Source organism: Equus quagga, chromosome 9, assembly GCF_021613505.1.
Source record: "Equus quagga isolate Etosha38 chromosome 9, UCLA_HA_Equagga_1.0, whole genome shotgun sequence".
In the NCBI taxonomy this organism is placed as follows: domain Eukaryota; kingdom Metazoa; phylum Chordata; class Mammalia; order Perissodactyla; family Equidae; genus Equus; species Equus quagga.
Window position 1 is genome coordinate 66,466,117 of NC_060275.1, and position 24,226 is coordinate 66,490,342.

General features: G+C 61.4%; 1 protein-coding gene across 8 annotated transcripts; it reads left to right on the plus strand.

The window, feature by feature from the left end:
- The first annotated feature begins 208 nt into the window (after window positions 1-208).
- KCNN1 (potassium calcium-activated channel subfamily N member 1) lies at window positions 209-24,193 on the plus strand. 8 transcript variants are annotated; one of them, XM_046671560.1, is made up of 11 exons: window positions 570-707; window positions 4,591-4,676; window positions 5,116-5,598; window positions 6,233-6,328; window positions 8,407-8,825; window positions 9,254-9,262; window positions 11,509-11,650; window positions 14,454-14,564; window positions 15,170-15,297; window positions 19,857-19,926; window positions 22,429-24,193. In XM_046671560.1, exons 3-11 carry the CDS (start codon window positions 5,197-5,199, stop codon window positions 22,681-22,683), a joined length of 1,632 nt encoding a protein of 543 aa, XP_046527516.1. In that variant the 5' UTR covers window positions 570-707; window positions 4,591-4,676; window positions 5,116-5,196; the 3' UTR covers window positions 22,684-24,193. The 8 variants fall into 8 exon arrangements, 5 of the variants coding, with proteins under 5 accessions (XP_046527514.1, XP_046527515.1, XP_046527511.1 ...); XM_046671558.1 differs by lacking the exons at window positions 4,591-4,676; window positions 22,429-24,193 and adding an exon at window positions 20,441-21,107 and having other exon boundaries at window positions 209-707; XM_046671559.1 differs by lacking the exons at window positions 4,591-4,676; window positions 22,429-24,193 and adding an exon at window positions 20,444-21,107 and having other exon boundaries at window positions 209-707.
- The last annotated feature ends 33 nt before the right edge of the window (window positions 24,194-24,226 follow it).

Below are 24,226 nucleotides of genomic sequence, written 5' to 3' on the forward strand. Positions count from 1 at the left end.
TGGGAGTGAGGACTGGGGAGAGGCTGAGTCCCAAAGAAGGTGGCCTTGAACCATCTCCCCAGTAGGCACCCCTTACCCCTGGCAGCCCCCACACCCAGTTTCTAGGCACTCCCTACTGGGTAACATCCTGCTGCCCCACCCTAAGCCTCCCCTGCACGGAGCAGACGTCTGAGGAGGTCATTTCAGGAGGGAGGTGTCCGGTTGCTTTGCAAAGTTGTCCCCTTGGCAGGTGCGCGTGGCACCATCAGCCCCCAGGCGCGCCAAGGTTGAGGGGCCCAATTTTGGGAAAGGGGTGGCTAGGAGTTCCTGAGGGCTGTCGGGGGGGGGGTCTGTAGTTGTTGCTTCGCTAAGGTCCCCTCCATGGCGCGGGGCAAGCGGGCGAGTGTGAGGACCAGTCCAGCGCTGCGGGGGCGAACCTGGCTCCCGGGAAGGAGGGACCTTTAAATCTGGGCGGAGCTTGCGGGGTCGCCGTGGGCGGGGCCAACCCGGGCTCGGCCAATCGGCGAGGCCGTCCGCGCCGCGCCGCCGCCTCCTCTCCCGGCCCGCGCGGGCGCTCGCCCCCCGGCCGGGCGGCGCACAGGGCGGCGGGGATGCGCCCGGGCCCCGCGCCCTCCCGCTGCTGCCCGCCCAGGGCCCCCCGGGGTCCACGGCCGCGCGGGACCCTCTCCGCTCCAGCGTCGTGCGCTCGCCCGAGTCGAGCAGGGCAGGTACGGGGTGGGATGAGCAGGGGCACCCGGGGTGGGATGAGCAGGGGTACCCGGGGAGGGAGGCACCCCTCCCGGAGGGAGACGCGGTTTGGGGCAGAGGTCAGGTTTCCGTGGGGTCTGGAACCCAGGCGACACGGGGAGGGGGGATGTGTGTCTGTGCACTGCCGAGTGGGTGAAGATTCACGGACCTCTGTAGGGGGAGGACACTGGGTTCACTTTTGGGATGGGCCGAGCAGTGAGTCTCCGAACTCCAGAGATACGGGGTCGGGGGGAGACTCTCCAGAGAAGGGAGCTCTCAGGGTGGAGGCAGTGACTCCAGACTGACCTGAGGATGGAAGCGACCAGACCCTCACCGGGGCCCCTAGATCCAGCACTTAGGAGCACCTGACAGGGGTCAAGGAGCCGGGTCTTCCAGCTCTACCCAGAGAGGTGGGGCTGCCCAGCACAGGGTACTGCGCCTGCTGTCCTGGAGGGTGGGGCGCAGATGTGAGTGCTGGAGGCTGGGGGCTGAACCAGAGACGCTGATGAGGACGGGAGGGCGGAATCCGAGGGGTGGCCACTGGTGGAGGTAGCTGGGGCAGGGCAGGGCAGGCTGATTGCCACCTGCAGGCTGCAGGCAGGTCCCTGACGGTGGTTGGCCTGGGGGATCGTTCAGTCAGCCCGCGTCTTGCTGCCCTGCTCCAGGGCAGCGGGTGGGATCCTGGCCCCCTGCAGCGCTAGGCCCTGAGAGTGCTGGGAGGGGGTGTCCTGGGTCCTGCCCCACCCTCCACAGGGCCACATGACCCACTTCTCGCCCACACATCCTGGAAGACTCTGCAATGTGCTGCTGTGCTCCAGGTTCCTGGGGGCGGTAGGGTGGGCATTTCGCCCCAAGGGAGACTGACGGGCAGGGGGCACGTTCTCCTGGTCCAGCTCTGAAGGACAGAGCATGGTGTCAGGCGGTGGCGTACCCGTGGCCAGGTGCTAAGCATTTTCCACGAGAGAGCTCACTCTGTTCTGGCCACCAGCCCTGCTGGGTGGGCACCAAGACGCCTTTATTGAAGAAGCAACCGAGGAGGGAACAATGACTTCATCCTGGCTGGGGTGCTTCAGGGTTCCTCCTAGGCAGCCACTGTAACCAACTCATCATTTGTAAAAGGCTCACGAGAGGGCCTGTGGGGTCTGGCCGGTTTCTTTCACTTCCTGTTGGGTGGGAAAGCTCAGAGGAGCCAGCCACCCTACTCCCTGCCTCCTGCCCACCTGCCTCTGCTCCTCAAGAGCCCTCCTGGGTCCCTTCTACCTCACTTAGCCCACAAGCTTCCCACGGTGTCTCCTGGGATGGCTTGAAAGGGAGGACTCTGCTCCTCCCCGACGCTGGCCTTCAGGGAATGGAGGCCTGGTGCCCGCAGACACATAGACAGTTTTGGTCATTCCAGGGACCCTCAAAACCAAATGCAGCCCACAGGTGTTTCTAACCTTTCAGGGGAACTCCTTGATGAACCCAGGGCCTTCACCCAGGAAAACACACTCCTTCTTGGACGTACAGACCTTGGCTGGGGTCTCAGAGGGCCTCGTGGTTCTTTGGGAATCCCTGAGGGTCCCAGGGACCCCAGCATCACGCCCAGGTTGCAGGGAGGGAGGGAGAGGTGGGCCTGGGAAGGGGTGCGTGCGATCTCTTGTCCCCAGGGCCCTCTGGTCCCACTCAGCCTTTGGAAACAGCCTGCCCGCTTCTGTAGGATCTGAGGCCAGCCGCTCACTCTCTCCATTTGTTCTGCGGTCGTGGGAGGGGTCGGGTGCCTGTTGTGCCTGTTCCCTGAGCTCTGGGGGCTCCTTGAGGGCAGAGCCAGGCTGGCTCCCCTTCCAGATGGCAGCTCGTCTGGGCTGGGCAGGTTCTGCCACCCTCTGCCCCAGAGAGCAGTAACTTAGTCCCTGCCCCGCCTGGCTGTGTGATCTTAGGCAAGGTGCTGAGCGTCTGAGCCTTGTCTCCCATCTGTAAAATGGGAGCAGGAACAACCCCTGCGTCATTGAGCGGCAGTGGGAAGTAACCTGGGTGATTCTGTTCAAGGACTCGGCCCACATTAAGCGCCAGCACATGCTAACTTGACGGGACGGGAGGGCCTCCACTCCTCGGCCTTCCCAGAAGCCACCTGCTGCCTGTTCCCACTCCCCACACCTCCTCCCTGCCCAGGGCACCTTAGGACGCGGCTGCCAGGCCAGGAGGAGCGTGGCAGACACTCGGCTGGATTTGGCCTGTGTGTCGGGCGGCTGAGTCACAGCCCCAAATTGCGTCTCCATCGGTGCATTTCAGAAGGTCGTCTGCAGTGCCCCCACCCCCCCCAGTCCTGGCTGCCGGGCCACCCGCCTCCTGCCTGTACCCCCGAGCTCCAAGTGCGGACCTTCTCCACCTTCAGGAGGGTGGTGGGAGGGGTGCCTGGGGTTTCCTCGTCTCCTGGGCGAGGGCAGGGGCTGGGGCTGCTGTGAATATCCTGGTGGCAGGCAGGGGCTGAGCCCAGGAGGAGAGTGGCACCCAAGTGTTCGTCAGGATGGGAAGAGAGATCAGGGCCGAGATCAGCCTTATAAACTGTGACGTGCTGGGCCAGCAGGATACCAGCCCATGCAAACTGTGAAGTGCTGAGGCTGCAGGAGGCCTGGGCTTGTAAACTGTGAAGTGTCAGGCCACAGGTGGCCACGGCTGGGTTGATGTGATGGGTGGGAGCAGTGAGGGAGGGGACAGGGCTAAGACTCTCCCCTTGCCTGGAAGGAATGTTTCTGGTGCTCTTGCTGTGGGCTGTTACCAGCGTCTGGAGCTGTGGTGAGTGGGACAGACACTGTCTGGGGGCGCCAGACAAGGGCGCAGGCAGCCTGCAGTACGTCTGGTGGCCACCCTGGCCAAGGTGGCCTTTGTCCTGCCCAATAGCATGGGTCATCTTGCCATGTCCTGATGTGACAGTTTCCGTGTCTGTCACCCCCAGAGTGTGGTGTCAGGGCCGAGAGGGGTCCTGTCTGTACACACCCCTGTCCAGGTCTGGCACGTAGGGGCGCCCAGGGCATGCTGGCCCGGCCTTTTCAAAAGGGACAACTCTTGGCCTGCTGCCCAGCTTGCTGGGCAAATCCAGGAGGCGGCTTGGTCCAGAATCTGCCCTCAGAGGAGGTGGGCCCTTCATAGTGTGGTGCCTCAGTTTCCCCATGTGTAAAACTGGCCACATCCCAGGACCCCCTTCTTGGGGGCAGTGTGAGGATTAAGGAGAAAATCTGTGTGAAGGACGGAGCCTGGCGTGAAGTAGGCGTTCAGTAAATGTCGGCGGGGTGGCAGCGAGGGGCGTGCGAGGCTGAGTCAGTGCGCTGGGGGGACGCGGGCCGGCCAGGGAGGGTCTGGCAGGTCAGGACCCAGGAGGCTGGACCCCAGGCAGCTTCCTCATGCGCATGTCACTGTCATCGAGGTCCCTGCTCTTGCACGTGACGCTGCCCTGTACAGGGGCACAATCTGAATGTTGGGGCAATCAGGCAGTCTGTTCCTGGGAGCCTGGTGGGGAAACTGAGGCTGGCCCGAGGTCACAGGGCTGAGCCAAGCATGCCTCGCATGGCCCTGCAGCATGGGTTCTGAGCCCTGAAAGGTAAATCCTGGATTGCCACAGTGGTCTTGGAGTCTGTGTGGAGGGCACGGTCCCTCTGCCCAGGCAGGAGGGAGCTGAGCATCTTGTCACCACAGCCTTGGTCCCTAATGTCCCCTCGGCCATACCAGGTACCTGCATAAGTGTGTTCAGGCCTTTGGACAGCTCCTGAGGAGCAGCCAGAGGCTCAGCAGAGCAGAGGCCACTCTTCTGGGAGCCTGGGCTCAGAGGAGACAAGCCCACGGTGGAAGCTCCTTGTGCCCACACACTTACATGGCTTCTCGTCCTCCCAGGCGAACCTGCCGGCAGATTCCATCTCCATCCCGAGGGGCTCAGAAGTGTGTACTGAGGGCCAGCTCTGTGCCAGGCATTGTTCTAGGTACTTGGAGACACTGAAAGTCAGTGGGCAAAGGTCTAGTAAGAGGGTGTTCCAGGAAAGGGCACAGCAGGTGCAAAGGCCCTGAGGCACGACCAAGCTTATTGGGATCCAGTGCTGGGGAGGTCAGTGTGGCTGGAAGAGAGTGATTCTGGGGAGAGTGAGAAGGATGAGGTAGGTGGGAGCCAGACCGCAGGGGCCTCCTGACCACAGTGAAGAGGTTGGTTTGTATGCAGCAGCACTGGGGAGCCATGGGAGGGCTTTGAGCAGGCGAGGGTCATAGGCTGACTTGGATGTTACTGGGATGGCGAACCCACGTGTCAGGCACTCTGGATTCATGGCCTCCTGAGTTTCCGAATGTTCTGGGGTGGTGGGAATGGTCCCTAGCCCTCTGGTCGGTTGGCGAGGCCCTGACAGGACCATGTCTCCCGTGCCCCTACAGGTGAGCGCAGGAGCCCAGCCGCTGAGCCATGCCGGGCCCCAGGCGGCCTGTCGCGAGCCCAACCCCGGCGCCCACATAGTCATGAACAGCCACAGCCACAACGGCTGCGGGGGGCGGCCGCTGGGCAGCGGGCTGGGTGTCCTGGGCCGAGACCCTCCGGACCCTGAGGCTGGCCGTCCCCCGCCGCCCGCGCATGGCCCGGGCCTCCAGGTGGTGGTGGCCAGGAGCGAGCCGGCCCAGCCCTCACCCGGCAGCCCCCAGGGGCAGCCCCAGGAGCAGGAGGAGGAGGAGGACGATGAAGAGGACGAGGCGGGCAGGCGGAGGGCCTCCAGGAAGCCCCTGAGTGCGGGCCACCGCCTGGGCCACCGCCGGGCGCTGTTCGAGAAGCGGAAGCGGCTCAGTGACTACGCCCTCATCTTTGGCATGTTCGGCATCGTTGTCATGGTGACCGAGACGGAGCTGTCCTGGGGGGTCTACACCAAGGTAGGCGCCGCCCTTCCCCTGGCACGGGGGAGGCCCCGCTGAGCCCGCCCAGCTCCCCGTGGACCACGCCCAGGAGAGGCGGGGGGTCCTGGGCAGGCCCTGGAAGTGGGGAGCTGTGCAGGGCGTGGGGGTCCTGGGCCTCCCACTGGGCCCCCTCCTGGGAGTGGCAGGGAGGCCGCAGATGGGGCGGAAGGTGTCAGCCCACTCCTTCTGCCCTGTACCAGGGGGCCACACCCTGGCTTAATGTGGGGAGGGGGCTGCCCCCCTGACTGGGGCCAGGGAGCAGAGAAAGAGCTTCCCCCTTCGAGAGTGGCCGTGGCCTGGTCACGAGCCTGACCGCGGGTCCCCGAGTGTGTGCGCGGATGGAGAGAGGTCAGGGCCGTGTTAACCCATAAACTGTGCATGCCGGGGCCCCAGGAGGCCATGCTTTATAAACTCTCAAGTGTTGTGCCTGCCTGAGGCCAGGCCTTATAAGCTGTGAAGTGCTATGTCTGCATGAGGCCAGGCCTTATAAAGTGTAAAGCGCTGGGCCTGCCTTGCCGTCGGCCCAGACCCAAGGCACAAGGACAGGAACAGAACTCCCTGGCAGGGCGGGGGTCTGGGCTGTGCCTCCCACGTTGCTCTCTTTGCCCAGGAGTCCCTGTACTCATTTGCACTCAAATGCCTCATCAGCCTCTCCACGGCCGTCCTGCTGGGCCTGGTCGTCCTCTACCACGCCCGCGAGATCCAGGTCAGTGCCCCCCGCCCCCCCCCCCCCCACCCCCCCAGTCATAGACACATAGACAGACTTCTCCGGGAAGCCACCTTTAAGGCACTCTAGGTTTCTCTGGGACAGGACGCATGTGCGCTTTAATTTTCATTGATTACCAGAAAAAGACAGGGCGGCACGGATCGGGAGCTGCGCTGGGCCTCTGGGCTCTTGGAGGTTTGGCGCCGCAGACAGTGTGTGCAGCCCCAGGCTCCTTTCGTAGTCCCTTGGACCCCAAATTTTGAAAGATTTGTTATGTACCAGGGAGTTGGTTTTCTTGTTTTGGGGACCGATCAAAACCAGCTTTGGCCGAGGGAAAGTCCAGGTCGAGGCATACGGGGCAGGGGTGCCCCCAGTGGGCTGACGTCGCCCAGGTCTGGTGCGCAGTAGGGGCCCTGGATGTGGCCGGGGCTGGTGGGGAGGGAGGCAGCCCTGAAGTTGCGGGCGCGGCTCTGGGGACAGTCCGCGGTGACGCCAAAAGGTGCGAACGACCCAGATGTGTGTCAGCTGGTGTTGAGCATGCCAGATGTGGCCCACCCCACAGCGGCATGTTACTCTGTTACTCGGTCAAAGAAAAAAGAAGAATGCGGCTCTGTATGAGCCACTGGGGCTGCCCTAACAAAGTTCCACAACTGAGCAGCTGGAACAGCAGACACGTCCCCTCCACCGTCCTGGAGGCCGGGGGTCACGGATCAGGGGCCGCAGGGCTGCTGTCTTCCAAGGCCCTCACGTTGGCCTGGGGACAGCCACCTCCTCGCCCTGTCCTCACACAGCCTGCCCTCTGTGCGTGCCCATCCCTGTCTCCTCCTCCTCTTAGGAGGACACCAGTCACCTTGGATCAGGGCCCATCCCTGTATGACCTCAGTTAACCTTAATCACCTTTTTTTTTTTCTTTTGAGGAAGATTAGCCCTGAGCTAACTGCTGCCAATCCTCCTCTTTTTGCTGGGGAAGACTGGCCCTGAGCTAACATCCGTGCCCATCTTCTTCTACTTTATACGTGGGACACCTACCACAGCATGGCGTGCCAAGCGGTGCCATGTCCGCACCCAGAATCTGAACCGGCGAACCCCAGGCCACCAAAGTGGAACGTGTGCACTTAACCACTGTGCCACCGGGCCGGCCCCCTTAATCACCTTTTTAAAGGCCCTGTCTCCACATACAGTCACATTGGGGTTAGGGCTTCAACATGGGAATTTTGAGACCACACAGTTCTGTCCATAACACTGCACCCTCTGGCCCATCCCCAAATTCACGTCCTTCTCCCATGCAAGATGCAGTCGCCTCGTCCTGGCGGCCCCAGAGCCTTCGCCCATCCAGCGTCAACTCCAGTCCACAGTCTGATTTCAGTATCATTTTAGTCCGATATAGGGGGACGGGGAAGTTCCTCTCCAGCTGTAAGCCAAACAGGTCACGTTCTTCCAAAATACCACGATGGGACAGGCGTGGGGTAGATGTCCCCATTCCAGGAGGGAGAACTCCAAGAGAAGAGAGGAGTGACGGGTCCTCAGCGAGTCCAAGAGCGAGCAAGGCAAATCCTGTTGGATTTGAAGTCTCCAGAATGGCCCTCCTGGGCTCGAGGCTCTGCCTCGGGTCCCTGGGTGCTGGGCGGCGGCCGTGTGCCTGCCTTGGTCCCTTGCACGATGACCGACGCTCCCGCGTGTCCCGGCCGATGTCAGGGCTCCCACCCTGCGTGGCTGAGTAGCAGTCCTGTGTGTGACGGACAGCACTGTGTTCACCTTTCCCCCGCCGGGGGGACGCTCGCGGGCTCTCCGCCTTGGCAGCTGTGACCAGTGCTGCCGTGACGGTCGTGTACGAGGGTTTGCCCCGCTCTGCGCTCATTTCTCCGCGCATATAGTCAGGAGTCGGGTGGGGGGCCACTGGTAGCTCTGTCGCGGTCCTGGGGAAGCCCCGTCTGTCGCCTGTTGGGTTGAACGGTGGCCCGAGAAGGAGGGAGTCCCCCCCGAGGCCGTGTTTCTCCAGAAGCCGAGCGGTGGGGGTTCGGGTGGGGTCTCGCCGGGGGGCCGGGGTGTGTGTCCCAGACCCGCGCCGTCCTCCGCAGCTGTTCATGGTGGACAACGGGGCGGACGACTGGCGCATCGCCATGACGTGCGAGCGCGTCTTCCTCATCTCCCTGGAGCTGGCCGTGTGCGCCATCCACCCGGTGCCTGGCCACTACCGCTTCACGTGGACGGCGCGGCTGGCCTTCACGTACGCGCCGGCGGCGGCCGAGGCCGACGTGGACGTGCTGCTGTCGGTGCCCATGTTCCTGCGCCTCTACCTGCTGGGCCGCGTGATGCTCCTGCACAGCAAGATCTTCACGGACGCCTCCAGCCGCAGCATCGGCGCCCTCAACAAGATCACCTTCAACACACGCTTCGTCATGAAGACGCTCATGACCATCTGCCCGGGCACCGTGCTGCTCGTCTTCAGCATCTCCTCCTGGATCATCGCCGCCTGGACTGTGCGGGTCTGTGAGAGGTGCGCCCCCCGGGAGCCCCCGCCCGGGCCCCTCCCCCTGCCCCCGACCCCGGCGACCCCATGCCCCAGGGCCCCCCGGCCAGCGCGTCCAGCCCCCTGACCCCTGTGAGAACCTCCCCCCATTCCTGGCCTCATCACATGCAGCCCCGAGTCCCTGGGGCTCCAGCTTTGTGACCCCAGCCTCCCCCGGCCCCTAGCCCACTCACAGCCTCTGGGACCCCAGCCCTCTCCCCTCCCCCTGCCCCAGGGGGTCTTAGGCTCCTCTTTCTCCCGCTGCTCTACTGCGGGCAGCTGATCTCTGACCTCCACCTCTGACCTCTGGCCCAGGGTGGTGGAGGCAGCAGGAACAGGAGTACTCCCCTCTGCCTGTCTCCCCCACAATTTAACCTGCTCTCCTTCCCGCCTCTGCCCGCCCCGCTGGACTGTAGGGAAAACATGTGAGTCTGCCGGAGTTTAAGATTAGCCACTGCAGGGGGGCTGGGGAGGGAGGCGGGTGGCCCGCTGGGCGTCCTTAGTGTCCTTGTCTCCGGGTGGGGGACAAGGGGCGTAGCTGTGGTGTCTCGCTCTAGCAGCTAACCCCGGGCTTGGGTGTCTCCTCCAAGGGTCCAGTGGGTCTGGGCTGAATGACCCCTGCCGGGTGAAGACCCTGTCAGGCTTTGCCCTGAAGAGCCCTGGAAGGTGGCTGGCTGTCAGCCCAGCTTAGAGATGGGAAAACTGAGGCTTTGGGGACAAAGGGACTTTTCCAAGGCCTGACTCCTGCTCCTTTCCAGAGACCCTGGGGGCTCCCGGAGAGGGGGGTGTCCCACTGGGCCTCTGAGGGCGACGGGGTGCCTTGTCCCAGAGGGGGTCTCTCCTGCTCGTGCCTAGCTGGGGAAGGCCCTGGAGGGATCTGTGGTGGGTGGTACTGGCACCGGGCTTCCTTGGGGGTCCCTGGGCTAGGCACCCCACCCTGAACCCCAGGTCTCACCCCGTCAAGTCCCCTGTCCACAGCCCCGGCCTCAGCCTGACGTGAGGCTCACGGGGGTGTGGGCCCAGCTCTTCCTGTCATAAGGCTTACTAGCCAGGGGTCACACGGGGTCTCCTTGGACCCCTGAAGTGCCCCGTGCCAGTTCCAACAGCCCATCCCCACCCCATCAGGCAGGGTCAGGATTGGGGTCTGGGCAGTGAGAGAAGGGTGCTCCTCCTCAGGCATCCCTGAGGTCCAGGCTGGGTCGTTGCAGGGGTCTCAGGGGCCGCATTCTGAGCCCAGGGCCGCTGCTTGACGTCCCCTCGCCTGCCTCACTCTGCTCCCCCGTCTCCTGCACGCCCCCCAACCCAGTCCCGGGTGGTCCTGCTGCACCCGCTGGGACTCCAGCCAGCCTGGGGCTGCCCACCCGCTGCCAGAGACCCCTCTCCTCCTGCCTCCTGGGGGCGGGGTGCTGGTCTCCCGAGAGCCGGAGGCTGGGGCAACTTGGGGCTCAGGTGCCTTGGTAAAAGAGGAGCTTCTGTCCCTGGTCCCCCTCACCCAGCAAGTAGCCTAGAAGCCCCATCTGGAGGGGCCTGGGATGGCATCCACCCCCTGCAGACGGGGACCCCAAACATCAGGCCTGCTGGGAAGGCCTTTTGGGGTTTCCATCTCTTTCCCCTGTCGAGCCCCCGACTCCAGCCCCATCTGCCTGGAACAGCCCTGCCCCGGCAGGGCCCCCTCCACCGTGCCGCCTCAGCTGACCTCTAACCTTGAACGCCTGCCCCAGGGAGGTCTCCATGCCACGGGCATCAGATGGCTTGAGGTCTGGCACGGAGGGAGCCATCTGTAAAGGCTTCTGCCCCTGCGCCCCCCCCCACCCAAGCTGGAGGGGCTTTGCAGGCTGGGAAAGGGCTGGAGCAGACCTCGAGCCACCCCCAGACCCAGAGGGCCGCCCCCTCAGCCCCCAGCTGGGCTGAGCACAGGCAGAACCCATTCATATCCTGTGTGACCAGGACAAAATCATGTCCTTTACGAGGCCTTGGGCTCTGTCTCCTGGGTACCAGAAGTCGAGCCCCAGGCCTCTGCGCAGGACTGGGCAAGCTCCCTCCCACCCACTGCCGGAAGAGCCTCAGGCCCCGGCTTGGGGCAGCTGCTGCTGCCCTCTGTGTGTTGACTTCCCTTCCTCTCCCGAGTCCCGGGGTGTGATTCTCCAGCCTCCTGTGTCCCCACATCGTCGTCCTCCCTTCCCTGGGCCTTGCTGGCTGGGGAAGTTCTTCCTGGTGTCTCACCTAAATCCTCGCCCCACTCCCTGCTGCTTCTGGCGTCCGTGGCCGCCCGTATCCGAGTCTGTCAGTGTGTCTGTCTTGGGGAGGTGGATTGTGTGGACACGCCCTCACCCAGGTCCCTCTCTGCCCTGTAACCAGGCCCGGGGAGGGCTGATGTCCGGGGCAGCAGCCTGGGGGCTAGGCGAAGGGAGGGGTCTGGAAGGAGTGCTGGGGAGGAGGGCGTGGGGCCCTCAGGAGGACTGTGGGGCTGCCCGGCGCTAACCACCCCCCACCCAGCCCTGCAGTGGCGCCTTTGTCACTTTGAGCCCTCAGCATGATCAGCTGCCTGAGGTCGAGGCCCCCACACAGCCAGGTGGGCCCAGGGCCCCGCTGTCCTGGTGCTGCCCCAGGGAGCACGATGCAGGCAGAGGGACCAGCGTGGGCTGACCGGGTCCTTCCTGGCTCCCTCCAGGTACCACGACAAGCAGGAAGTGACCAGCAACTTCCTGGGGGCCATGTGGCTCATTTCCATCACCTTCCTCTCCATTGGCTACGGCGACATGGTGCCCCACACCTACTGCGGGAAGGGCGTGTGCCTGCTCACCGGCATCATGGTAAGGGGAGGGCCCTTGCACACTCCCACCAATGGGGAGCTCACCCCATCGCGAGCTGCCCGGGGTCGGACTTCGTCCTTGTGTTGGCCACCCCGCCAGCGCCCTGCTCCTTCGCTCTGGCGTGGTGTGGAAGCCGCACCCACAGGCATCCTGGGGCTGCCTCCTGGGGTTCCTGCAGCCCCAGATGTGCAGCTCCGGCTGTGCCTGCCAGGCCAGATGCTGTGGTCCACTCTGAACGGAGTGTCCTCTGTTCCCCTCAGTCCACTGAATTCACAGCCCTTGGGTCCAAGGCGAGGGCTCGATGCTTCTAGGCCGCTGGTTCCCTGACTGTACCCAACGCCCCTGTCCTCTGCTTGTTGTGAGCCTGAGTCCGTTCATTTCTGTGAAATGCCTGCAACCATGAGCACCACGGACACCCAGTCACCGTCCTCTGAGCCGTGCCATCACACACGGTTCCCGCCCTTGCCTGACTGTCAGGGGGTCCTGAGCCCCGTGGCGTGACGCGGTGGGCCCAGGCAGAACCCCAGCTCCCGAAAGACTTCTCGAGTCCGTGCGGGGTGTGGGCAACCTTTGACATCTGGCACCTTCTCTTCAACTGATTCGATCATCAAGTTCCCAGCCCATCCCCACCTTCCAGAACCTTCTTTCTCTCCAAGCTTCTTTCATCTCCACAAATGCTTGTCCGTGTTTTGGATTACGAATGGTCCGATGCGCGGTGGGAACACCTCTCCCCACCCGCAGTTAGTAACACGTCCGTCTGTGGAAAATCAGTGCCCGACAGGCAGAGGAGCCAGCCTGCCCCAGCCCAGGGTCCACGCCAGGCCGCTCCCTGGAGGGCAGCTTTTTCTCGGCACAGAGAGAAGCATTTGTTCTTGAACAGTGAGACGCCGTTCCCACGACTCCTCCCCCGCTCAGCCAGACCCCTCGGCTGCGTGTGGACCGTCCCCGGCGGTCACCATCCCCGGAGGCCTGCGGCTCTGTCCCCGCTTCACCTCTCGTCCCCTCCCGTCTGGACGCAAGCTGGGGGGCCACGTCCTCCTCTGCCCCCAGCGGGGCCTCCCTTCTGCGGTCCAGGCGGACACGGCCCCTGTCTTAGATGAGCGCATCGCTCATGCTTGCTTACGTTAGTTTGCGAGGGTGGAAGGGAAGAAGCTAAGGATCAGCCAAACCCAGCAGCCCCCGCCGCGGCAAGGGGGCTTCACAGACGGACAAGGAGAGCTCGCGGACCGGACGAGCTCAGACCCGGAGAGCCCACACAGACCTGGAAAAGCCATGTTCCCTCCTCTGGGACTCGGCTCCTTCCAGAAAATTCTTCCGTGTCGAGCTGCTCCTTGCCCGCGCCCCCTGCACTCACATGCGTGGTCACGCTTGGGTCCATTTCTAGCTTTTTTGTTAGCACTCTCCTCCTCCATCCTTGCCCAAATGTGCTCCCTCCTGGTCACTAGGCCACCGACTCACCCCCTTCCAGCATCTCACCAACCACGAGTTGCCTGTTCTTGAACTTGAGGGTGTCCCGGCGGGGCCTCCCAGCCCCGCATCTTTTTCTCAACATGGCATCCATGCTGCTGTGTGAAGCCATTAGCTTTTCCTTTTCCTTGCTGTGTAGTATTCCACGGGCAGGGTTCCAGTACGTTTCTTTGCCCCGATTGACAGTGCTTATCCTGAGACTGGGCTCCCAGGTCTCCCCAAGACCCTTGCCCTGGCCAGGAATCTGTGACACAGTTCCTTTGGGGAGCAATTTTGTGCCCCCCCCACCCAGGCTCAGCATCTTGGCGTCCAGCCCCACAGGACCGTCCGATGGTTGCCCTGGCCCTTGCCCAGCCTTCTCCATGAGTGTTTCCTCCCATCCCTAAGAAGACGGAAGTCCTGCCCAGGCCCCACCCCAGGGGCCCATCCTGGGCCTCCTTCCATGCTGTGCGCAGCCACCATGGGAGGGGGAGCAGCCAGCCAGCAAGGGGTCGGGGAGCCCCCATCGCAGGCAGGGAGCCACCCTCTGGCACCCCCTGCCTGCCCCTGCCGCCTGCCTCCCGCCGCTCCTGGGGCTGAGGACTGGTCTGGGGTCCTGGGCTCCCTGGCCTGTTCCTTGTGCAGTACTGCCAGCCCGCTCCCTCCTCCTGTGCCTCATCTCACTGCTCCCCACCCCACCCTCAGCCCTCCACTCATCCTCGCTGCTGCCCTCTCTGTCTCCCAGCGGCTCCCTGGGGGACACACACGTGCTCCCTGACCTCCTCCACTGGCCGGGGTCCGCTGCAGTTAGGGCATCTTGGGGAGGGCACTTGTGTCCAGCAGAGAGCCCACTGTCGGGAGGCGTCCCTCCCTCTGCTCCCAGCCTCCTGGGAACTTCCCTTTGCCTCTTCCCTCCTGCAAATGCCCCTGTGGGCCACCGCCTGACCCTTCTCTCCCCACTCTTCTGATGCTGCCAGCTGACCCCATGTGTCAGCCGGGCCTCTGTCTCCAGCACCCCAAACCCGCCCACCTCCGTGGTCGTGAGCCCTGCATGTGCCTGCAGCTCCCGCCCATGTCCTGTACCTTTCTTATCTCCGAGCCTCGGCTTCCCCGTCTGCCCAGTGGAGAGAAGAGTCGTCCTCCCTCCCGGGGCTGTGGGGTTGAACAAGCTAATCTGTGGACATGCTCGCTGGGCTCAGGAGCCGGTGGACTTGAAGGGACGATGTCTGCTGACACTGCAGACTTTGGGGGCAGAGGTGGGAGTGGAGTCAGGGCAGGCTTCCTGGAGGAGGGAGGGTGTCCTGACCGTAGCCTGGGACCCCTGTGAGGTGAGATGCTGATGTGCCCCCCCATGCAGGGGGCCGGCTGCACGGCACTCGTGGTGGCCGTGGTGGCCCGGAAGCTGGAGCTCACCAAGGCGGAGAAGCACGTGCACAATTTCATGATGGACACTCAGCTCACCAAGCGGGTAAGGACGCCAGTCCCAGCACGGCTACCTGCCCTCCTGGTCAGACCCTCCCCGCCTTGCCTCTGCACATGCTGGGCATGCCCACGTGCCTGCAGGTCACTGACAGCCCTGTGCGTGCCGACACTGCTGGGCTCTGCCACCCACACAAACGCCCATGAGCTGTGCACAGAGATGTGGCAACAGCCAGAGGCATCCACCTCTGCCCAGTCACAGCCCTGCTGCGGGCCACACAGCGGGAGGCCAGGGTTCTGCAGCCAGGCAGCCAGGTGCAACTTACAAGCTGTCTGACCTCGGCAGGTTGACCTCTCTGTACCTCAGTTTCCCCATATATAAAATGAGAAAGATACTTGCATATGTAGGTCCACTGAGTTAACATTTGCAAAGTATGCACAAGGGGCCTGGCTAATAGTGAGTGATGTAAGTGTGTTAGGCACACATCCATGCACGTGCATGCACACACGCACAGCACAGAGGCGGACGTGCAAACATGGCCTGCCCTACAGTCTTGGGACCCCAGATGGGTGTTTCCGGAGGTTTCCAGAAGTTTCTGGAGCCTTCGGTAGTTTTGCACCTACCCTGAGGAACTGGTCTTTCCCTCGCCCCAGGTAAAAAACGCCGCTGCTAACGTTCTCAGGGAGACGTGGCTTATCTACAAACACACCAGGTTGGTGAAGAAGCCAGACCACGCCCGGGTTCGGAAACACCAGCGTAAGTTCCTCCAAGCCATCCATCAGTAAGTCCAGCACCTTTCCCACTCACGTTTCCGTGTCCACCTGGCTCGGAGGCAGCCGTGGCCCCCAGGAGAAGGCCGCAGGCCGGGCCAGGCATCTCCCTGTGGCCTTGTCACTGCCGCTCGCATGCTGGCTGGTCCGTTGGTTGGGACCTACAGCTTCTCTGCAGGCTGGGATGGTGGGATGGTCAGAGGGAGGCAGGTGAAGGGCCTGGCGCTCACTCAGGACAATCAGTTCTGATAAGTCATGCAAACTACCTAACGTGAGTCCAGGAAGCATATTTTATTCTTTGGAATAGCCAAAATGACTTTACCCTTTGGACTTTGAAGTAGTTTCCCCTTTTTGCTTTGGCTGCCAGGAAACTCAGAATTAAATCTGTGGCCTGATCTGTGTGATCATGTGGGGTAATTAGAAATTTCTCAACTTCCTCTGTTGTCCCTTCATCCTGAGAATTATCAATCAAGTGGTTCTCATCCTTGGTTCCTCATTAGATTCACCTGGGGGGCTTTTAAAATCCCACAGGCCGCACCCAACAGCAGTTACGGTAGAGTCTGAGATGCAGCCTAAGCTCACGTTTAAGTTCCTCAGATGAGTCCGATGGGCAGCCAGAGTTGGCAAACTTTTTCTGTAAACGGCCAGATATTAAATATTTCAGGTTCTGTGGGCCGGAAGGTCTCTGTCACAACCACTCAACTCTGCTCTTGTGGCAAGAAGACAGAGAAGATAAATGGGTGTGGCCAGGCTCCAAAAACACTTTATTCTCCAAAACAGGCGGCTGCCCAGATTTTTCCTGTAGATGATAATCTGCCAGCTGCTGTCCACTGGAAATGTCACGTGAGCCACATGCATAATTTTGAGTTTTCTAGTAGCCACATTTAAAAAAGAGTGAAAAGAAACAAGTGAAATAAATCTTAATATATTTATTTAACCTAATATATCCCCCAAATTATAATTTTAATATGTGAGTAATATAAAAGTCATCAATGAGGTGTTTTAGAAAAATTTTGGTATTAAATCTTCAAAGTCCTGTGTATCTTTTACACTTACAACCTGTTTTTATTCAGACCAGCCACATGTGAAGTGCTCAGTGGCCACATATAAGACGTCTGGGACAGCACCCAGTCTAGGACTTAAATAGCTCCAAATTCTGTGGGGTGAGGCCCTCAAATGTAAATTACAGTGGAGTCATGTGGTGCTTGACTTAAAATAGTAAAAACATGTTTTTAGGCACTTTTCAGAGTGAGCCCATAGGTTCCCGTGTCACATCTTGGGCAACCCACCCACAACCGACCTGTCCTGGGCGAGTCCCTGCCCCAAACGCCCGGGCCAGACTCAGGCCGACATGCCGGAGAGCGAGGCACATGGCGTTAGGTCTGAGCCAGCAGGAAGGCAGTGAGGCAGCCATGGGGAACAGAGAGGAGAGGCGGCGCGAGACCCCCAGTGTGAGCGTGGAGGGGGGCAGCTGGCTGGCAGGAGGGCCCAGGTTCCTTGGGCACCAGAGAGTGAGTGAGTGTGACCATGGAGAGGCCAGGCCGTGAGAGAGGAAGCTCAACCAGCAGGACTTTAGTTTTTTCATCTTGTTTAATCATTTTTGCGTCTTTTAAAAAAAACAGTTTTATTGACGTACAGTCAATCAATAGGTGCAGTCAGCTGCACGTATTTAAAGTGTGCAGATCAATCAGCGTTGGCATCTGTACATACTCATGAAACCATCACCACAGTCAAGATAACGAACAGAGTCATCACCTCAAGCTTCCTTGTGCCCCTTACATCCTTGTCTTTTAGTTAAAGTTTAGTCCATTTACATTTATTGTGTTTGTACAGACAACATCCTTTTGTTTGTACAAGGTACAAACACAACAGTTTATCGTGTTAACTGTTAGAATTGGGTTGATTTCTAGTGCTAACAGTCCCTACTTCACAGGACTGTGGGGAGGTCCAAATGGGATGAGTGCAGAAGTGCCTGGCATAGCCTCTGGCGCAGAGCAAGTGCCCCCACCCCGCTCCCTGCCTCTGCCTCACCGTCACCTACAAAGCAGGGAGAGAGGCTGGTGCCCCACTGACTCGATGCCACTGTGCCCAGCTGTTAGTCCTACCTCCTCACAAGACCCCAAGGCCCTTGAGGACAGGGACCCCTCCTTGTTGACCCTTCCACAGTTGTTAACTGACCACCGGGTCCCCATTTGGTCTCTGCCATCTAACTATGGGGCCTGGGCAAGTGACTGTGCTAGTCTGAGCTTCATTTTCTCCTCTGTACAGTGGGGACAACGGTAACGCCTCTTCTCTAAGAGTAGGAGGTGGATCAAACATGACTGAGTGGCCAGATGACTCACTTGTGCCAGCCTGTCACACAGTATTTTCTAAAAACGGGAACTGCCGTCATTGTTGTCATTACCACTCTCAACATATTCAGTCATTCCACAAGCATTTCTTGTATGAGCTTGTGTGCCAGGCATAGGGGACGAAGGCATGGTGCTGTCTTGGACCTTGCTCCAAGGGATGTTCCAGAAGGTTCTTTTGTGGAAGTGGGAGGGTGGGAACTGAAGGAGGGCCAGGTCTGGGGAGAATGTACCTGCTTTGTGCGTTGCTCATCCCCTTGATCTGGAGCAAGACCATCTCACCCTTAGGTCCTCTGGCATCACCACCCCAAAAAAGTGATCCTAGTGGAATCAGGAAAGTTTGAACTAGGGCCTAAAGGGTGGAGAGGATTTGCGTAGGAAACTGAGGGGTGGGCACATGTACTAAGGAGTGTGCAGAGCCTGGGCAAAGGTGGGGAGGTAGGAATGGGCATTGTGCCAGGGAGACTGCAGGGATGTGGGAGCCATGGCATGTTCTTGAGCTGGAGAGAGTCCCTGTGATGGGAATGTTGTGTGAGCAGCCAGTGAAAAGGAAGAACTGGTGTGGGAGAGGACAGCTGGAGGAGCACAGCAGGGGCCGGGGGAGGGTACACATTTCCTAGGGTTGCTCTAACGAAGTCCTGCAGCTGGGTGCTTTCAAACAGCGGCATTTATTGTCTCGCGGTCTGGCAGCCAGAAGTCCAGAGCCGCAGTGCCGGCCGGGCCCTCTCCCTCTGAAGGGCTGGCGGAGGGTCTGTACGGCCTCTCCCAGCTCCTGGAGCCCAGGCACTCCTTGGCCCGTGGCCGCGGGCTCCAGCTCCCCATCTTCATGGAGAGCTCTCTGGGTCTCCGCCTCGGCCTCCCTCGGTGGCGTCTGTGTCCAAGCTCCCGCCTTTGTCCAGGGACGCCGGCTATCCTGGACCAGAGCTCCCTGCTGCCCTCGTCTCAACCTGGGCACATCTGCAAACACCCTGCTTCCCAATAAGGCCACGTCCTGAGGTCCTGGGGGTTAGGACTCCAACAGCTCTTTTTGGGGAGCACCACTCACAGGGAGGTTCCAGGGAAGCCAAGAGTGACTCCTCCAGTTAAAGGAGCATCAGGCCCATGGGGGCCTCCACTTCCTCCCGAGGCACCCCACACCTCCAGGCTGGTGGTGTCCGCATCCCTCGCCTTTCCCCCAGAGCGCAGCTGGGTCCTCTCAGGGCCCGGAGCAGCTGGCCTGCGTGGACCCCGAGCGGCCGCCCGAGCATCCCTCTGCGTGGGCACACAGGCTCAGGGTTTGGACAAGCAGGCAGGAGAGTCCTGCTAGAAACAGTCTCCCTGGGCTGGTGTAGCCACAGGACGGATGGAGAGGAGGGTGCAGACACACTGTCCAACCCCCCCGCCCTCTGTGGGCAGCTGTCGGGGGCCTGAGGTCTCAGCTGAGCAGCTGGTGCGGTTCAAATTCTGCTGCGGTGTTAGCAGGCAGTGGCTTTGCTCCTCAGCCTGCGTTTTCCCCTCGGGAAATGGCGTGGGCAGAGTTTTCCAGACTAAGTGCCAGCTCTGGGGCCAGGTGTGGCACTGGCTTGCTGACAGCAGAACCACAGGACCGCAGGGCCGAGGGCAGCCGCATGTGCCGGGTGGGCGCTGGGGCGGGGGGGTGGGCAGAGGGTGGACACGCCCCTGAGGGTCTGGCACCAATCCCCTGAAGGCAGCAGCCCCTCGGCTGTCTGGGGTCCCTGCCTGGCCCAGGGGTGGCGCATGTGGGAGGGGGCGGGGCTGGGCACGCGCCGCTTGGCTGTGCTGAGATGACAGGTGCCTTGTGGTTTCTCTCTGCTCCGCTGGGTCCTGCCAGAGCTCAGAAGTAAGTGTCTCCCTGGGGCTTAGGGTGCATGGTGGTCCTGGGCGGGCAGCACACACGGGAAGCTCCAGGAGCGCCGCCCCAGCCCCAGGAGGCGGCCAGGGCTGGTGTCTGGGCCTAGAGTTTCAAGTCCTGGGACATCCTGAGTTGTGCCCTGTGGACACGGCCAGCCCGTGGGCGCTGTGGGCAGTGGTTGAGCCAGCCCCCACGCCTCGCTGCCCCTGTGCACCTGCCGGGAGGGAAGGGACTGTGGGGAGCCCGACCCAACTCCCGCCTCATCCCCAGCTGCATGTCCCACAGAACGACCCAGGTGGGTGGGTGCATGAAGGACCCCCGCCCCGCTGCGGCCTCCACCCAACCCCGCTCTCCCCGCCCCGTCCCCCAGGCTCCGGAGTGTGAAGATTGAACAGGGGAAGCTCAACACCCAGGCCAACACGCTCGCTGACCTGGCCAAGGTGAGCGGGGCGCGGCGGGGCGGGGCCCTGCCAGGGAGGGCTGGCCTGGTGCCCGCTGGGCAGGCGGGTGACAGGCGAGGGATGCAAGGCTGAGCCACGAAGGGACACCTGCGAGGGCCCGCTGGGGGCAGAGGCTCTGATTGCGAGAGATGCTGGGAATCCACATCTGTGTGTAAAATCTACTCTAACAGCGGTATTTCATTTTTTAAAAATTAGCATCTAATAAAATAGCTTTAATAAGAATATATAATTAGGGAGCTAAATTAGTGAAGTGGTACTTTCGTATTTAGGCTTATCATGACACACAAGCTCTAAAAGTTGAGAAAAACAAAATTCTGCTATGGATATAAATTCCAGTTAGAACATCAGTGGAACTTGCTTGCTTGGCGGGTAGACGTCTTGTAGGATGTTACGGTGGAGCTTGGTGTTCTAGAAGCTCAGTCTGTGTTCTAAGTGGGTCTAGTTGTTCTGAGCTCAGGTCCTGCCCTCTTTCTGCTTTGTGTTCGTCCGGTAGAAGATGTGTCAGCTGGCCCAGCTTGAGGTGGACAAGCTCTCAGGACATCGGCCGCTCTCCTGAGCCCTCCGGCTGTGCGCCCTGCCCCGGGCCCCATCCCCTGGAGGCTCCTTACTGACTGTTCTCTCTGGAGAATAAGTCCTACTCTGCTCCACTGTGTGTGCCCAGGGCATTTTGGACCCACCCTCTTCATCGCTATCAAGAGAATACAATCTAATTTGGTATTAACCTACGTGAATGGAATTCGGAAGGGCATATTGCAGAAGAAAAACATATTCTAGAACCCTGAAGAAACCTGGAGAGAGCACAATTGTGAGAGCAGACAGGACTCCTGGCCGCCGAGCTCGGCGTTGCAGGGGCAGCCGGGAGCACAGCCGAAGCGTCTCTGGGAGCGCGCGGCCCTCTACCCTCCGTCATCTGTGTCACAGTCCCCTCTTAGCAGAATTTTTTGAAATTTTAGAAGTTATTTAATCCTTGCAATCACGGTGGTACACTCCTCTGAAAATGCGCTTAATGGAGGCTTCTTTGAAGTAAGTCTTTAATGGCGTTGGATTATATGGGTTTCTAATTTTTAAAATTTAACAAGGTTGGGGCCAGCCCTGGTGGCGTTAGTGGTTAAGTTCGCACACTCTGCTTCGGTGGCCTGGGGTTCTCGGGTTTGGATCCCACTCACCGACCTACGCACTACTCATCAAGCCATGCTGTGGCAGGTGTCCCACATATAAAGTAGAGGAGGATGGGCACAGATGCTAGCTCAGGGCCAGTCTTCCTCAGCAAAAAAAAAAAAAAAAAAAATATATATATATGAAACAAGGTTAAAACATTTTCCAATATTAAATTTGAAGGCTTTCCAAGTTTAATGCTTCCAAGTTTGCTGATTTAATTCCTCTCTGAGAAAAATTAAATATTCTAATAAATATAAAATGAAATATTCTAATAAGTGTTTTTAAACCTCAGAGAAGGCCAAAAAGAACCATCTGAGGGCTGGATGCCTCTAGATGTGGCCCTGGGGACTGTGGCGCCATAGGCAGGTGGGACGAGGGTCAGGGGCCCTAGGGGGTCCCAAGGTCCCCTGGGGTGGGGGTAGGCCTGCCAGTAACGCGGGGGCGGGGGCCCACGGCAGAGGAGAAGGCGCGGAGGCTGGAAGGCACTGCACGGAGGCGCCGCCTCCCGTCTCGCTGCGGTGCAGCGAGGGTTGCGGGTCTTCCCTCCCGCGGCGCGGCGCTGCCCGCTGCGTCCTCCGTCCACCCGGCGCCGAGGCCGTGTGCCCCCCGCCCCCCCGCCGCGGCTGGGGTTAGAGACGCGGGACGGCGTTCTGGCGCCACCTGGTGGCGAGAGGCGTCTGCGCCCAGTGCTGTCCGTGCGCGGCCGGCCTCCCCCTCGCCCCCGGGGCGCGTCTGGCCTGTGGCGGAACCGCCCCCTGCTCTCCGGGTGGAGGGCACATCCCGCTGCCTGCGGTAGCAGTAACTGTTGTGGCTGTCGTGTGCCCCTGTCTGACTGGGTCGGATCCTCGGGGTGGTCACCTCCCCGCGGATCCCTGTTCCCTCCCCCGTCTAAGGTGGGGTGCAGGGGGCGGTCACCCCAGAGCCGCCTCCTGCTCAGCCACGTCCCCAGCCTGGAGCAGCACGGCCAGAGCCTCCTCAGGCCCCGGGCCGGCGTTCCGGGCGAAGGCAGCGCCTAAGACCACCGTTTGGCTTCCTGTACCGTGTGGCCAGTCCATGCCCTTGGGGCCGCTCTGGCCTGGTCCACCCGCCCCAGGACCTCCCTCAGCACGCCCCCAGCCTGCTGGGGAGATCTTCTCTCCCTCGCCTATTTTCCCGCCATTCTCTGGGGCCTCCAGGAGACCTGCAGGGCCGGGGTGTCCTCACAGTCGCCCCTCACTTGGGTCCCCTTGGTGGCTGCCCCCAACAGGGGCTGGCCCACCGTCCCTCTGTCTGTCCCTCCCGCTCTCTCACTCTCCTCTCTCCCAACCTCTCTGTCTCCGGCAGACCCAGAATGTCATGTGCGACCTCATGTCCGAGCTGCATGCCCAGCACGAGGAGCTCGAGGCCCGCCTGGCTGCCCTCGAGAGCCGCCTGGACGCCCTGGGCACCTCCCTGCAGGCCCTGCCCGGCCTCATCGCCCAAGCCATACGCCCGCCTCCACCACCCCTGCCTCCCCGGCCCGGGCCCGGCACCCCCGACCACGTGGCCCAGAGCCCCCCACGCAGGGAGCCACCCATGGCCCCTTCAGACTGCGGGTGACGGTCCTGCCTGCCACCAGACCCTTCAGTCTTGGCCATCGTGTGGCCACCCCCTCAAGTAAGCTCTATACAGTGGCACCTCTTGGAGTTCAAGGAACCGAAGCGGAGTTGGGCTGAGCGGCCTGGGGCCCGCCCCACCCCACCGTCGAGGCAGAGGGCAGGGGCCAGCTGCCACCTGCTTCCTCTGACTGCAGCTGGGGACCCTGGAGCGCCCTCTGGGCCCCAGGCCCCCGAATCTCTCCAGGCCCCCCGTAGGCATGGAGCAGCCGGGAGAGGGGTCCTTGCCGGTTCTGAATAAAGCAGGCCCCCCGGTTGCTGCCTGTCGTGCGTGGCGGGAGGACACTCATGGTCACCACATGCAGGTGGACACCCTGCCCGAGGTCCCAGAAGGGATGCGGGGGTCAAGGAGAGCCCGTCCCCATCACCCTCCTAGCCTGGCTGTCTCCCTGGCCTGAGCGCAGTCAGGGACGCCTCCCTGAGGACATCGGTGCCAGTGCCACTTGGCACCAGTAGAGGGAGCCTGCGGGGAGCGAGCATGGCCCAGGCGGCAGATGAGCGCCTGTGCTCCCCTTGGACCAGTTGGCTTCGCTGGGGTGCAGTCCAGTGGGGGGGCCACGCGAGTGAGGAGGGTCATTCAGTCTTTTCTGGACATGCATTGAGCACCTGCTGTATACAGGGAATGTAATGTAATTACCTCACTGATGATTCACCAGCACCTGGGCACGGTTGAATGGGGGAACTGAGGCTCAGAGAAGTGAACCCACCTGCCTGGGGCTACAGAGCGAGGAGGGGTGAGGCAGGAGTCAGACTCGAGGGCCCACAGGACTTGGTGGAGGGCAGCCCATGGGGGCCATGGGCAGGGGAGGGTGTGGTGTGACCCTGCATCAGAGAGGCCCCTCCCGAGTGGTCTAGAGGGAAGGTCCCCAGCACAAGCAGAATCAGAAAGGTCCCTCCAGGCCTTGGGCTTAGGGTGCCGGGGTCAAGCAGGAGCAGCGGGCACTGGGCAGGTGCTGGGCCCTGGGCTCCTGGGGAGGTTAGTCTGGGCCCTCTGACACGGCCACGGCCACGGCCACCTGGCTCAGGGTGATAGGTTGGGCGCAGAGAGAGAAGCGTTTGGGGAGGTGCGGTGGGCTGCCGTCAGACATGGGTTCAAGTCCTGACTGCCACCACTGGGTGCCCCTGGGCAGTGGTTGCTGCTCTGGGGGCCTCAGTTTCTTCATCTGTAAGATCTCATGAGAACAGGACACAGTGTCCACCCTCGGGACCACCCAGTGTGACGGAGGAGGCACAGTAAACACAGCAACCAGAGCAGTAAAGAAATAAATGAGGCCAGAGCATGACCAGGGGACTCTGAGGAGGTGGCGATTGGGCGTGGGATGGGATGGGAGAGGGAATCTGGGGAAGGGCGTTCCTAGCAACCGAACAGCCGGAGCAAAGGCCAAGAGGCAAGACCTGAGCTTCGTGTGTTTGGGGAACAGTCAGGAGGTGGCAGGGAGACAGTGGGGAGGCTGGGGCGGCGCCGGGGCCAAAGGTGCCGGATGGAG